The 13,035-nt window shown below is 39.4% G+C and overlaps 6 protein-coding genes across 6 annotated transcripts in view; 4 read left to right on the forward strand and 2 right to left on the reverse strand.

Moving 5' to 3' along the window:
• CBG19981 overlaps window positions 1-4,696 on the forward strand; it is a gene marked incomplete at both ends in the record, with an annotated part of 15,650 nt that extends 10,954 nt beyond the window's left edge. Inside the window, one exon of the mRNA XM_002633869.1 lies at window positions 4,618-4,696. Coding sequence (XP_002633915.1) covers window positions 4,618-4,696 — 79 coding nt within the window. The remainder of the gene's footprint in view (window positions 1-4,617) is intronic.
• Window positions 1,480-1,855, forward strand: CBG19982 (the record flags this gene model as incomplete). Its single annotated transcript, XM_002633870.1, has 2 exons — window positions 1,480-1,781; window positions 1,825-1,855. 2 exons carry the CDS (start codon window positions 1,480-1,482, stop codon window positions 1,853-1,855), a joined length of 333 nt encoding a protein of 110 aa, XP_002633916.1.
• A 706-nt stretch (window positions 4,697-5,402) lies between the features above and the next one.
• Window positions 5,403-6,354, reverse strand: CBG19980 (the record flags this gene model as incomplete). The annotated part of the gene is made up of 3 exons (XM_002633868.1): window positions 5,403-5,489; window positions 5,748-5,969; window positions 6,022-6,354. The coding sequence occupies 3 exons, from the start codon at window positions 6,352-6,354 to the stop codon at window positions 5,403-5,405; spliced, it is 642 nt and encodes a 213-aa protein (XP_002633914.1).
• Window positions 6,355-6,855: 501 nt separating this feature from the next.
• Window positions 6,856-7,285, forward strand: CBG19979 (the record flags this gene model as incomplete). The annotated part of the gene is made up of 2 exons (XM_002633867.2): window positions 6,856-7,011; window positions 7,070-7,285. The coding sequence occupies 2 exons, from the start codon at window positions 6,856-6,858 to the stop codon at window positions 7,283-7,285; spliced, it is 372 nt and encodes a 123-aa protein (XP_002633913.2).
• A 2,406-nt stretch (window positions 7,286-9,691) lies between these two features.
• Window positions 9,692-12,064, forward strand: Cbr-ivd-1 (the record flags this gene model as incomplete). Its single annotated transcript, XM_002633866.1, has 3 exons — window positions 9,692-9,820; window positions 10,123-10,932; window positions 11,750-12,064. 3 exons carry the CDS (start codon window positions 9,692-9,694, stop codon window positions 12,062-12,064), a joined length of 1,254 nt encoding a protein of 417 aa, XP_002633912.1.
• Window positions 12,065-12,610: 546 nt separating this feature from the next.
• Window positions 12,611-13,035, reverse strand: part of CBG19977 — a gene marked incomplete at both ends in the record, with an annotated part of 3,187 nt that continues 2,762 nt past the window's right edge. Inside the window, 3 exons of the mRNA XM_045235305.1 lie at window positions 12,611-12,792; window positions 12,855-12,977; window positions 12,998-13,035. The exon at window positions 12,998-13,035 is cut by the window's right edge and continues 987 nt beyond it. Of these exons, the coding sequence (XP_045096926.1) occupies window positions 12,611-12,792; window positions 12,855-12,977; window positions 12,998-13,035 (343 nt within the window). The remainder of the gene's footprint in view (window positions 12,793-12,854; window positions 12,978-12,997) is intronic.

The raw sequence follows: 13,035 nt of genomic DNA on the forward strand, positions 1-13,035 counted from the left end.
GTAAAACCTGTTATAAAAGGGCCCCCTGACTGTGTCCTTTACGCCAATTCATCTTCCTGGGAAAAGGTCTCGAAAAGTGGTCCACTAACAAAACATTTATTATAACACAAATTAAATTTTATTCTTTTTTCATTTTTCAATACCTTTAACAGGGACCGAGATAAATTGGCTCAAAATGGAAAGTTTGTTTTATTAAAGCCAGAATTTTCTATAAGTTCTAATCGATTTTGAAAAAAGATCCTGAAGTAGTGGAGCGAACTTTTTTAAAAACAAAGATGCTATGTTTACGATCAACTTGAAACGGAAAACTTTCCATCTTCCTAAATTAGCTCTCTTATTGTTCCCTTTCTCCACTTCCTTCCCAAAAAAAATCCTGAACGATTAGCAATCGAACTAATTCCCTACGACGAAAAAACCATGTTCAACAACTGCTCCTCATTTTCGCTTTTTGTCTATGCTTTGATCTCCTCCAGATAGATCCACAAACTGTTTCATTTATTCAATGTGTCCACCTGAGAATGGAGAGAGAGAATTGGGGAACGGGAAATTATCTGGATAGATGGGCATACAACATACATGTGTAAGGATGAAGACGAAGAGGTGGTGATTGTGGCGAAAATGAGAAAAAAAGAGAAAAGAAACACCGGATTTTGCCGACTTTTCCCCCATCTATTTGCTTCGTGTATCTTATTTTATCCACCTGTGGATGATTTTTGCAAGAGGAGAGTAGATTTTGAGGGATGTTTAGGGGTTGGCAAAAATTACAGAAGGTGTAGGAATGAAAATAATGTTCAAATGTTAAAAAATTGGAATTAATGGTTATCTGAAACTGAAAATTGGAAAAATTTTGAAATTTTAATTCGAAGTTTTTCTAAAATTTGTATAATTTCTGAGAATTTTCAAAACGAAAGTTCCCTTCGAAAACCTGAAATTTATCTAATCCACACTAATATCAACATAAAAGGCTGAACGTTGGGGAAGAATTTGCTTGAAAAATTAACCTTATTAACCCATCATATTCAGAAATTCGCTTTCAAAAATTATAACCTTCTGAATCAGCGATTTTTGAACATAATTTTCACCGTTTCTCTGGTTCTCAAAATATAATATTTTTATTCCTACAATTCTATTGGGCTTGCCTTCTTTTCAACATAAAATTCATCCGAAATAATTTTGAAATTTACTGTAGACCTCTAGGAGAACGAAACCCTTTTCTTTCACTTTGAGCTCAATTGTATCGGACTTTATTAGAGGTATTGAAAATCTGTTAACTGATAAAATGTTTGTCTTAATATCACCAATATTTTATCGGTAGACAGAGTTTCGATATCTCTTTTAGGAACCGAGATAGTTGAGCTCAAAGGATTGACGATCAATTGGGACACTAGAGCACTGTTAGATACCAAGTTTGATTATCCCAAATTTCAATTTTTCGAATAAAAAAACTTCAATTTATATGATTTCAGATGCACCCCACACATGTGCCATCACAACGGAACTATCGCTGTTGGAAAGAAGGAAATCGAGTGTATCTGTCCACCACCATGGGACGGAAGATTCTGTGAACGTTTGGCCTGCTGGCGAAAGACAATTCCAACTCAACAGCACAGATACCGTAACAACGGAGATCACTGCATCTGTGGTAATCATTATTCTGGAGAGAACTGCGATGTCGTCAAATCGTGCTTGAATGAGGGAAAACTCGAGAATGGAAAGTGCAATTGTCGTGATGGATGGCACGGAGAGCTATGTGATAAGAGATGTCCAAAGGGACATGTTACGTAAGTGTACTGAAAAGAAGTCAATAATGTTGAAAAAATACAGAGAGTTTGAAAACGAGTATTTGAAACAGTGATTTTTGGAAAACAATACTCAACTTTTGTCAATCACAAAAGTATTGGATTTTGTCTGATGCGTTTTTATACAAAATTTGTGATAGAAGGGCCTTCTAACTTTTAAAGGTGGGGGGACAGGAGATTTTTCGTAGTTTTTTTGTAGCTAGAGTATGCATTCTACCGTCACGGTGTACAACGCTTAATGTCACGCTGCGTACAGCTGTCGTCCTCGCCTTTATGTATGCAATCGGGCGTGCGCTCTCTCTTTGCCCGCGTGGCTCAGTCGGTAGCGGCGCCGCACCCTCAATCATCGCCCTCACAAGTTCAACTCCTCGAGGGGCATCTTTGAACGGAATTTCGAGAACATTTTTTTTTTCATGTCCCCCACCTTTAATTTTAAGCCAATTTTTCTCGATTTTTTTCAAAGATATCAAAAAGTTGTCAACGGAAATTGTTCATCATAATATCGCACGCATTTTATCAGTTGACAGATTTTTGATATCTTGCTTAGGAACTGAGATAATTAAGCTCAAAGTTGACAGTGTGAGGGGCTTCTATTACAGGTTTATGGTGAACCCAATAAAAACAGGAAGTTAGTTTTGTAGTTCACAAATTCTTTTCCAAACATACTATTGTTAAACCTGAATTTTTTATGATGGATTCTGCATTTTAGTCTCCATTCCTGTAACATTGGACTATTGAAATATTATAACAGATTCATTGAAATGAGATATACCGCCTAAAACTTTCATTACTCGGAATTCAGTGATATTTCTGGAAATTTTGGCACTTGATTGGTTTCAAGCAGTGCATCTCGTTGGATTGAACTTACTAAAAAGTTGTCAACTATGAAATTGAAGCTCTACTTTTGTTTAGTACACTCTGAAAGTTTTAGTCTGATTCAACAAAATCAACCTAGTTTTTTAGACATGTAGAGTCGGTCATTTTCAACTAATAATAGCTGAATTTAATAAAATTTTGGTCGGTACTGTGTATGGTGCGATTTGTTAATTACTGTTTCACAAACTTGATATTAAAAAATCTTTAATAAACATGACTGATTCGATTTACATCGCTGATTTATTAGGTTGATAAGAAAGTTTCTTTCTTTTTTGGCAAAACTTTTGATTAAATTTTTCTCAATGCGGAGGGAGCTAGATCAATGAAAGTAACGTCCATTAGCATCAATAGTTGTCTGGCAACGCTCCGGTTATTTCTTGATTCCATCGGCCCAAAACGAGGAGGGCTGCGATTGAAATAGTGGGACTACTCCTTTTTTGTGCCATCTTTTCACTTAAAGTATTCTCTATCAAGATGACGTTTAAGAGCTCCAAAATATTACTTTTCCTGAAGGGCAAAGTCCGGAGAATACGATGAGTGCAAAATAACAATTCAGCCAAAGGTCATGAATTTATGGCTGATCCCTCTATTCACAAGCGATCTCGCATTGCCGCACTGGAAGCAAACTTTGGTTTTTTCTCCTCTTTTGATTAGACTGTCAAGTTCATATCTTCTAATTATGAACTACACAAGGTGGCAGTTATAGTGGTACTTTCAACTAAAACTTCCCAGTGTCCGTTACTTTGACCGACCATCAAACTCATAGCATACCTATTTTTAAGGAAAATTTAGGTTCTTGGACGTCCAGAGCAAGCTATTTCTTGGCAATCAACTGACCCTTCCGCACATTGACAGAGTAACTTACGCACTTATCATCTACTGTAATGACATCATCCAGCCATTTGAACGTGCGAAGAAATGATAGGTGAAACATACCGTCTACATGACGAAACATATTTGTCTACATGACGAAACATATTGTAGTCCGGATAAACACGGTGTACGAATCAACCCAGATTTTGTCTTTGCCAAGAGACTTCGATCCGGCCACAATACTTGGTTGACTAGAGGACAATGCCTGTGACATTTTACAAATGGTTTGAAATGGATGCACCTCCCCGGTTTTTAGCAATTGATGAAGATCAGACTCACTAGGCCGTTGGCATCTTTCAAACTGAACTCTCTTGTTTGGAATTCCTCAAACAAAAGGCAAATTGTAAGCGATGACGGAACATGTCCATTATATACATTTACAACTTTCTTCCAAATACCAGCTGTTTGAAAACCGAATAAAAATAAAAATATAATCAAGTTGCCAATGTGCAGTCGGATAAGAACTAAAACAATCGCCATTTCTTCAACACGAAGAGAGATGAAAATTCGAAAATCTAGGATCTAATAGCCTCTGAACACAGCTCTCTAACAAAAAAAATTTGGCCCGCTAAACCACTTGGAGCGTCAGATATCGATCCTCAAAAACAACTCTGCCAAAAAGAAAGAAACTTTCTTATCAACGTACCGTAAAACCTCTAATAGAACGACACCCGGATCGTCCACTTTGACCCTATATATCTCATTTTCTGTGAAAGATATCAAAAAGTGGCTAACTAGTAAAATGTTGCTGATATCCTGATAAACATTTTACTAGTTAACCACTTTTTAATATCTTTCAAAAGAAGTGAGATATATAGGCTCAAAATGGACGATCCGGGTGTCATTCTATTAGAGGTTTTACGGTAATACAAATATAATGCATGCTTTCCCACACTTCCTCTATTTCCCTGAGCATTTTCACCCCACTTGACACCCAAAGTGCCCCCACCAAAAGAGAAACAATCTGTTCGAAATATACATTGAGTAATTAGCCTTCCTCTTCCGGAAGTACCCCTATTTCCATTGTCTCCCCCATAATTATCCTCTCCATGTATTCATATTCTTGCAGGTGTTCCACGTGCTCCGCTCTCATCTCGGCTGCTCTTCTCGCCTTTGCTCTTCTCATCGTCAACAAGTTCAATCACTAGAAGCTGAGGGACCGAAATTCTCGAAAAGTCGATAATTTGCTTTTTTTCATTTGAAAAACTCTTTTCGTTTCAAGAACTTTGCTTTTTACCACGCGCTTCATCGCAAAATTTAAAATTCGCCACCTGCGTCTCTCAATTGAACACACTCTCTCGCACCTCCATTTTTTTACCAATTTTAATTTAATTTCTCTCCCCCCCCCCCTGATGAAACGGTGTTTTCCCTCCATTTTCCCCACTTTTCTCCAAATTTTTTTTCCACTCGAGACCCAAAAATTTCCCAAAAAATGCAAAAATATTTACTCAAAACACTGCCTCTAGTCGTGTAATTCTCTCTCCCTTTACTTCGATTCTCATATTTTTCTAGAATTTCCCTTTTTTCCCATCGCTTCTTTCTTCTCCCATAAACGTCACACATTTTCAATTAAAATAGTCTAACCTAATAATAATTTTAAGAGCCTTCTTCCAATAAATCTCGTTTTATTATATTCGAAATTGTGCTTCTTGATTAAAACCAACAAAAACATATGTAAAAGAGCAAAAGAAAGCAAATTTCAGACCTTTGGAATTTTTTTTTGCAAAGAGGGACAAAGAAAATGGAAGGGGAGGGACAAAGAGAGATTTCAGAGTTTCGAGAGTAATATAAATGGAATTTCAGATTATTATCAAAACAGAAATAGATCGCAATTAGATCCTTTTTATGGCGACTTCAGAATCCACGTCCTCCCTTCACCACTCTTCCTCGGTTTCCGACGACGACGCGCATTTTTGGCTTGAAGTCGTTCTGGCGAGAGACCTGGAAAAGGGAATTGATTGGTTTTTGGTGCTGTTTTTCAGAGAAAATAATTTGTTGTCTGTCTGGAAAATTGTGGTTCTGACGTGAGAGATTAGCGATAAACAAATGAGATTTAGCTGGAACAAAAAGCTTCTGGAACATCAGGAAAACGTAAAAAAAGGGGTCGAAAATTAGGATTCCATTTCGGTCAGTTGAAAGTCGACAAACCACAGATCGACCGCTGACCGTATCCGAACCCTTTAATTCCTCAAAACTAACCTTCTTGATACGATCGAAAACGGAAACCGGCTTGGCGACGTTCGTCTCGAGCACCTCAATCTGCTGTCCGTCGAGAAGAACACCTTCCAACGCCTTCTGAATCAATGCCACTTGTGGTTGAGGAACGACGAGGTCAGCGGTTCCGAGACTGGCTCCAGCAGAATCAAAGTGAAGTTGCACGACTTCTGGATGATACTGGTCGAACAGCTCTTCGAGGTCTTCCTGAAAATTGTAATTTTTATTCTCTCGTGCTTCTCGACGACTCATCGCTTACCTGTGTCACCGACGATGCCAAGTTACTGATGAAAAGTGTGGATGGTCCAGTTGGAACCTCCTTCTTTACTACTGGAGCATTTCTTCCACGAATCGACGCCGTTGTGATGCTTCTGGGGGCAGCGCCACCACCTACAGCAGCCGCCGCAGCTCCCGCTTTGCTCAAAAAGCTCGTCTGTCGGCTTTTGTTTGTGTAGCTAGCTTTTTGTGGTCGATTCGCCGTCTGGAACATGTCCCGCTTCCATTTTCCATCGATTCCTGCGCGAGATCCGCTGCTGAAGCTCTTCTTGAAACCGCCACGGGATCGCTCCTTTTCGACTTCGTCAGCGTACATTTTCTTGGTGTCGACTAAAACAGGAGAAAATCAATAAATCAGAGAAGAAAAAGAAAATCAACGACGACAAAATGAGATAGCGATAGAATGAGAGTCCAAAAAACAGCTAAAAGATGTCATTTGACCACTCTATTGATTTCTAGAACAGCAAAAGGTGAACTAAAATTCGAATGTTTCTCTGTCTGCAATTGTGCGTCGTGGTGTTTGCACACGATTGTACACAGTACCTCACATGAAAATTGTTTTTTCATCGAATTTCAGGATTTTTTCGATTTTAAAAAGCCATTCTGATCGTTTTAATAGCTTATATTCAACTAAGCAATTTCAAATAAGTCAGTTTTTTTCAAATTTTGACTCTCTGAAGTGAGTCACAAGTACACTCTCCGTTTAATCGGATCAACTGCTACTTTATTTGTCCCCGACTTTCCCACCATTTTCGGAGTCATTTTTCCTTCTCCCTGTCGTTTTAATCGTTTTTTTTTAGTATTTTCCAAATCCATCATGATGTCGTCGAGTGCTGGAGGTGAAGTATCGATTAATTCCGGCGACCTTTTGCTAGGGACTCTCTCTAAATCGATTACAAAGCTGGAACAACAGATTCTGGCAACGCAGCAGTCTCAAAAGAAGCTGAATTCTGATTGTGAAATTATGGCGGAGGTGATTTTTTTAATGTTTCGAAAGTATAGACTTCAAAAATCAAAAGTTAATTTTCCAGTACCTCCGTGACTTGAGCGAGTACAAACAGCCCGTTGACTTACTTCCGTATGTCGGAAAACTGAATGATTCGACGATTCGTGTCAATAACACCCATCAGAAGCTGGACGAGCTTCTGGAGCGACTCACGAAACTTCAGCGTCAAATCGCTCGGGAGACTTACAAAAAGAAGAGCTCTATCAAGGAGCAAGAGCCTCCAGTTCAGCCGGAAAACTAACTAAAATGACCTTTGCCTTTCTCTGAAAATTTCACTTATCATCCAACTGAAATCACCCCATTTTATGTGCATATTCCTTCCCATCGCTCCACCAATTCATTCGCTTCTAGTCATGTTGTTTTTGCCATCAACTTTTGCTACTTAACTTTATTATAAACAAGTTTTTTGTCTGTCCCTTGCTTCAAAACGTAATTGGCAGCGAGGAACGTTCTTTTTCCTTTTTTTTTCGGCAGCTGTTTGTGTCGACTTCTTCTAGAATCCTTATCAGTACTTTTGATAAGAAAAAAAATTCGCAACATAAACTTCGCCGACGTAATTCGATATTTTTATCTTTAAATTCAAGAGAAAAGTTCTCTAAAATTGTGAGAAAAAATTCAGAGAATTTTTCTGTGCAAGATGTCGTAACATATGACGCCATCGTCTACCGTAGCCCGAAATTTAATTTATTTTTTTGCATTTTTTTTTAAATCCACATTTTTCCAAGCACAAAACTCAACATTTTGAGCTCAAAACTCAAAAATCTTTGTTCTTTTTTCTCATTTCTCTTCAAAAACTACTTCCTCATGCAATTTCGTTCGTCTTCGCAATGCGTCACAGCGCTTTACACCAGCAACAAAAAAAAGCACAATTGTCTTCTATTTTTCGTAAAGAATATATTGTATAGATTCGATTAGAAATTGAATTCAGTCGATTTTTGCTCGTCGATCGACCAACGATAAGCCTCATTTCCATATGTAAAGAGGCTTGTCTAGACTAGAATTGTTCTCTAGTCAGCGACTGTTTTTTTTAAATAAAAAACCTTAAATTATAAAATCAGAAAATCTTAAAAATACAGTTTCTACAAAAAAGGGATCTTTTCTGTCGATGAATGAGCTTCAGCTTGCAAATTCCGGCTAAAGACCACGGATTTTGCAAGATTTTGCAAATTATTTGAAACCGATCCCATGATTTCCATATCAATAGTTTATAGACTAGTCTATGGTCGCTTTGGGTTGCTATATAAGGGGTAGGGGTCTGGTAGAGGGAGGAGCGTCGTTTTAAAGCTAGAATTGGATTCTGGCTTTAAAATTTTCGTTTCAGCGAAATCAGTGTTTTTCGATTGAAGAAATGGATTTTCTAGAATATTGGCGAATTCTTATTCCTTGTTCCATCGTTTTAGGAATTTTGGCAACGGAATTCTGACCATTTTTATTTCCGAAGCTTTTTTTCGGAATTCGAGCTCCTTCAAGTACAGTATGTCAAAGGCGCACGGAAAAAGTTTGTTTGCGGGTCTCGAGCGGAATAACGAAAAAATTTTTTTTCGTTTTTGTCAATTTTTCACCAATTTTTCGCGATTCTGTGATGTGAAAGTGGGATTTCAACTTTGGAATTTGGATTTTGAAAAATTCAGAATATTCCGAAAATTCCAAAAATTTGAAAATCTAAGTTTTCGTCATTCCGAACATGCATTTGCCTAAAAGCTTCCAAAAAAGCATACTTGTAACGGGCCGGGCCGGGCCCGTCATTTCACAAGTTTTGAAAATTTCAAAAAACACATAAGGGGGGACCCTTATGTGATTTTTTTCGAGTTTTTTCGATCTTTTTAAATCAAACAGACAAACAATCCAAAAAAATATAAAAAATGGAGAAAATTATATTGAGAGCTCAAAAATACAGAATTTTTGATACCGGGTCTTCCGGGCCGGGCCCGGGCTTTGAAAATGTTTTCAGGCCCGGCCCGGAATTTTTAAATTATGTAAAAAAGATTTTTCGATCTAACGAACTTTTGAACGCTATATCAATGACCACCCATCAATAATCATTGACCACCCTCACCCGTCACCATAGGTGTAAACTAGAGTGTGTGCTTTGAATTTTGTTCGCCTACAGAACTCTAAGTTTTGAAAGTCTATAGAAAAAGTTGAACTTTTGATCCTGGAAATTGAACTAAATTCAAATTTCCTGTAGAAACTCTGTCATTTACTCATCTGGCATGCCATATGAGTTCTGAACTATATCAGTGATGGAACTTCCATCAGATCACTGATCACCCTTTACCCGTCATGCCAATGGAAACGAGACACCTCGTGGGGGCTCCGCCACGTGTGTTGGCTGCTGCTAGCTTGACAAACAGTCATTTTGCTCCGCCCTTCCTCGTCTCTTTTTTTATCTTTTCAAACTCTATTTACTCCGCCATTTTTTCGTCTTTTCTCTATCTCTCGCTTTCTCTTTTAGTTTTTTCCTTAACCGAAATAATGAGAAAAGACCCTTTTTTTCAAAAGGGCAAAAACTCCCTTATCTTCGTTTCTCCCTATTAGTTTCCCTATTAGTACACACATACGCGAAAAGATCGTCTAGAGATAACTTCGTCCCGCCCATCTCTTTGAAATTTTTCTCCTCACTTTTCAGAGTCTCTCTTGGCCCATCATGTCCGCATTGGCATCGAAGCTCCTCTCGAAATGTGTCGTCGGAGGACGGGCGGCACTTCAGGCTCGTCAATTCTCGGCCCATCCTATCGATGACTCCATGTTCGGTCTTAATGACGAGGAGATTGCTGTAAGTTGAGCAGAAGTCTAATTTTTTTGAAAAATACCATGCCATAAGGTTTTTTTGCCGGAATCTTTTTTGAAAAATAGTTTTCCCGCGTTTTTTCCGATGGAATTCAGGTATTTAACGACTCTGCAGTGGGATTTTCAGCTTTCTCGTCGAGACCAACGTTAATTTTAATTTTTACTGTAGTATTACGGTAAATTGCATTTAAAAAAAGATTCCGACCAATAATAATTATTTTTTCAAAACAAGTTCCGGAAAAAAAACTGCAAAATTCTTTTTTTTTTCTAATCTCTGATCCTTTCCAGCTCCGCCAATCGATCCGTCAATTCGCCGACAAGGAGCTCGCCCCGTTCGCCGACAAAATCGACAAGGACAACGGATGGGACCAACTGCGGCCGTTCTGGAAGAAGCTTGGAGATCAAGGACTCCTTGGAATCACTGCTCCAGCTGAGTACGGTGGCTCCGCGATGAACTACTTCTCGCACGTCATCGCAATGGAGGAGTTGTCCCGTGCCGCCGGAGGAATCGCTCTTTCCTACGGAGCTCACTCGAATCTTTGCGTCAATCAAATCTGCCGTAATGGATCTAAAGAGCAGAAACAGAAGTATCTTCCAAAATTGATCTCTGGAGAACACATGGGCGCTTTGGCCATGTCCGAGGCTCAAGCTGGTTCCGATGTCGTTAGTATGAAGTTGCGTGCTGAGAAGAAGGGAGACAAGTATATTCTGAATGGAACAAAGTTCTGGATTACCAATGGACCCGACGCCGACGTTCTTGTGGTCTACGCCAAGACTGACCCATCCAAGCATCAACACGGAATCACTTGTTTCCTGGTTGAGAAGAACACTCCAGGATTCACACAATCACCAAAACTCGACAAATTGGGAATGCGTGGATCGAACACTTGTGAGCTGGTCTTTGATAACTGCGAAATTCACGAAAGCCAAATTATGGGAGGAGTTGGAAAGGGAGTCTACGTGTTGATGACTGGGTTGGACTACGAGAGATTGGTTCTGTCGGGAGGACCATTGGGATTGATGCAAGCCGCGTGTGATATCGCTTTTGATTATGCCCATCAGAGAACTGCTTTCGGACAGAAAATTGGATCTTTCCAGGTGACTTACTTAGAACTCGAAAAACAATTTCTTCGGCTTTCTTGAACACAATTTTTGCTCATTCGGCACCTTTTGATATCCTATCATCTTTTTTTTGAACACGAAAGATATCAAAACAGCTGCTTGATTCAGTGTAATGTTGCAAAAATCCTGGCATTTCGCCAATTAGACTGGAGCCTAGAGTTCTTATTGTAGAATTAAAAAAAGTGGGACCTGGAAAATTTCGCGAGCGGTTCCCGGTCAATTTTCGAGGCCTTGCCCCAGAAACACTACGGTAGTATACGAAACTTATTTCAGTGAATTTAGTGGGATTTTCTTAACAAAATTTAATTATTTGGTAGGAATATGATCGCTATCTTTAGAATCTGTTTTTCATCAAAAAACCGAACTTGATTGCGAAAGTAGCTCGAACGAGGCGAAAAACTGAAATATTAAGTTTTTGCCGCACTTTTTCGTAGATCAAAAAAAGCTACGTCTTTCAAATTTTCAGGTCCCACTTTTTTTTTAATTCGACAATACATGTTAAGATTCCTTGCTAACAAATTTAACGAATTTTTCGACATTAAATGCCTCGAAATTTACAAAAATGCTTTATTTATGCTTCTTTTAGATGTCAAAAGTCGATATTTTAAACAAACCAAGTTTTTTGCGGGTTACTGTAGACAAAAATACGCAATTGCGCGTGCGGTGTATGCACGAAACGAAAAAATAGTTCGCCGGAACGAGAGACGCAGAAAAAAAAAAGGAAAAAATTTCGTACAATTTTTACGAAAAAAAGTACCAAATGGCGAGAAAAAAACGAGCGAAATTCTTTCAGCTCCTCCAAGGAAAGCTCGCCGACATGTACACAACGCTCAATGCTTCCCGTTCCTACCTCTACATGGTTGCCAAGGCAGCCGACAAAGGAAACATCTCCAACAAGGATTGTGCTGGTGTGATCCTTTACGTCGCCGAGAAATGCACTCAAGTGTGTCTTGACGCCATTCAAATCCTCGGTGGCAACGGATACATCAACGACTACCCAGCCGGGCGTCTTCTCCGCGACGCCAAACTCTACGAAATCGGCGCCGGTACTTCAGAAGTCCGTCGTTTGATCATTGGCCGTGCTCTCAACAAGGAGTACTCCAACTAAATCTGCTAATTGGGTCCGGATTGATCTTTCTCATTTTTTTCGTCTTCTTTTAAAAAAAGAGCTTTTTTTCGTTCTAAATGTGACTTTTTACCGGTCGATTGCTATTAGTGTGTAATGAATTGTAGATTGTATTAAATAAGGATTAGATGCTGTTTATCTCAATTTTCGGCGAGAATTTCAAAATCGGGTGGGAGAGAGTAAAAAATGCAAAAAGGGAGTGTCGGGGGGAAGCTCAAAATTTGGCGATGGGTATGAGAGAGAGAGAGGAGAAAAAAGGTGAGAAATAGTTTCATGATGGGTGATACCGGTAAACGAAAATGGGTTACAATTTTTAATGAGTGGGGAGGAGGAATTCGAATGAATTTGCTTCTCAAATACTATTGAGAATTTTCTGTTTTCAGCGTAGTTTGGGTCTGAAAAACCCCAAAGCTAAGACTATCCGGTGTGAGTTTTAAGGGGTTTAAGTGTATACAAATAGGATCATTTCACAAGAAGATGAATGGGTTAGAACGGGGCAATTTGAAAATCATTCAACAAGAAAAAAAATTATGGCGCCGTCGGCGGACCGCCCATTGGGAACATCATGGGCGTCGCGTTCGATGGTGGCAGTGGTGGGGGATAGTGAGGCGTCAGTGTCCACATTGGATGGGCAGGAGGCATTCCATTAGGGTTAGCAGCGTCTGAGGCGCCTCCAGCGCGTTGGTTTCCGGCGACCATTAGTGTGGGATCTGAAAAAGTGAAGAGTTAAAAATTGAAAGTTCGCTCTATTGAAATTCTCTAGAAAACTCACTTTGAGCTGGTGGAGCCGGTGTCGCTGCCGATGTCGATGGTGGCATTCCGTGCATTCCAGGCATTGGTGCTCCTGGCATCATTCCAGGCGGCATCATCATGTCTGGTGGCATTCGTGGCATACCTTGCATCATGCCGGGTGGCATTTGCATTGGAGGTCATAGCATGCCTGGCATTGCCGG

Source organism: Caenorhabditis briggsae (assembly GCF_000004555.2).
Source record: "Caenorhabditis briggsae complete genome, chrIV, whole genome shotgun sequence".
In the NCBI taxonomy this organism is placed as follows: domain Eukaryota; kingdom Metazoa; phylum Nematoda; class Chromadorea; order Rhabditida; family Rhabditidae; genus Caenorhabditis; species Caenorhabditis briggsae.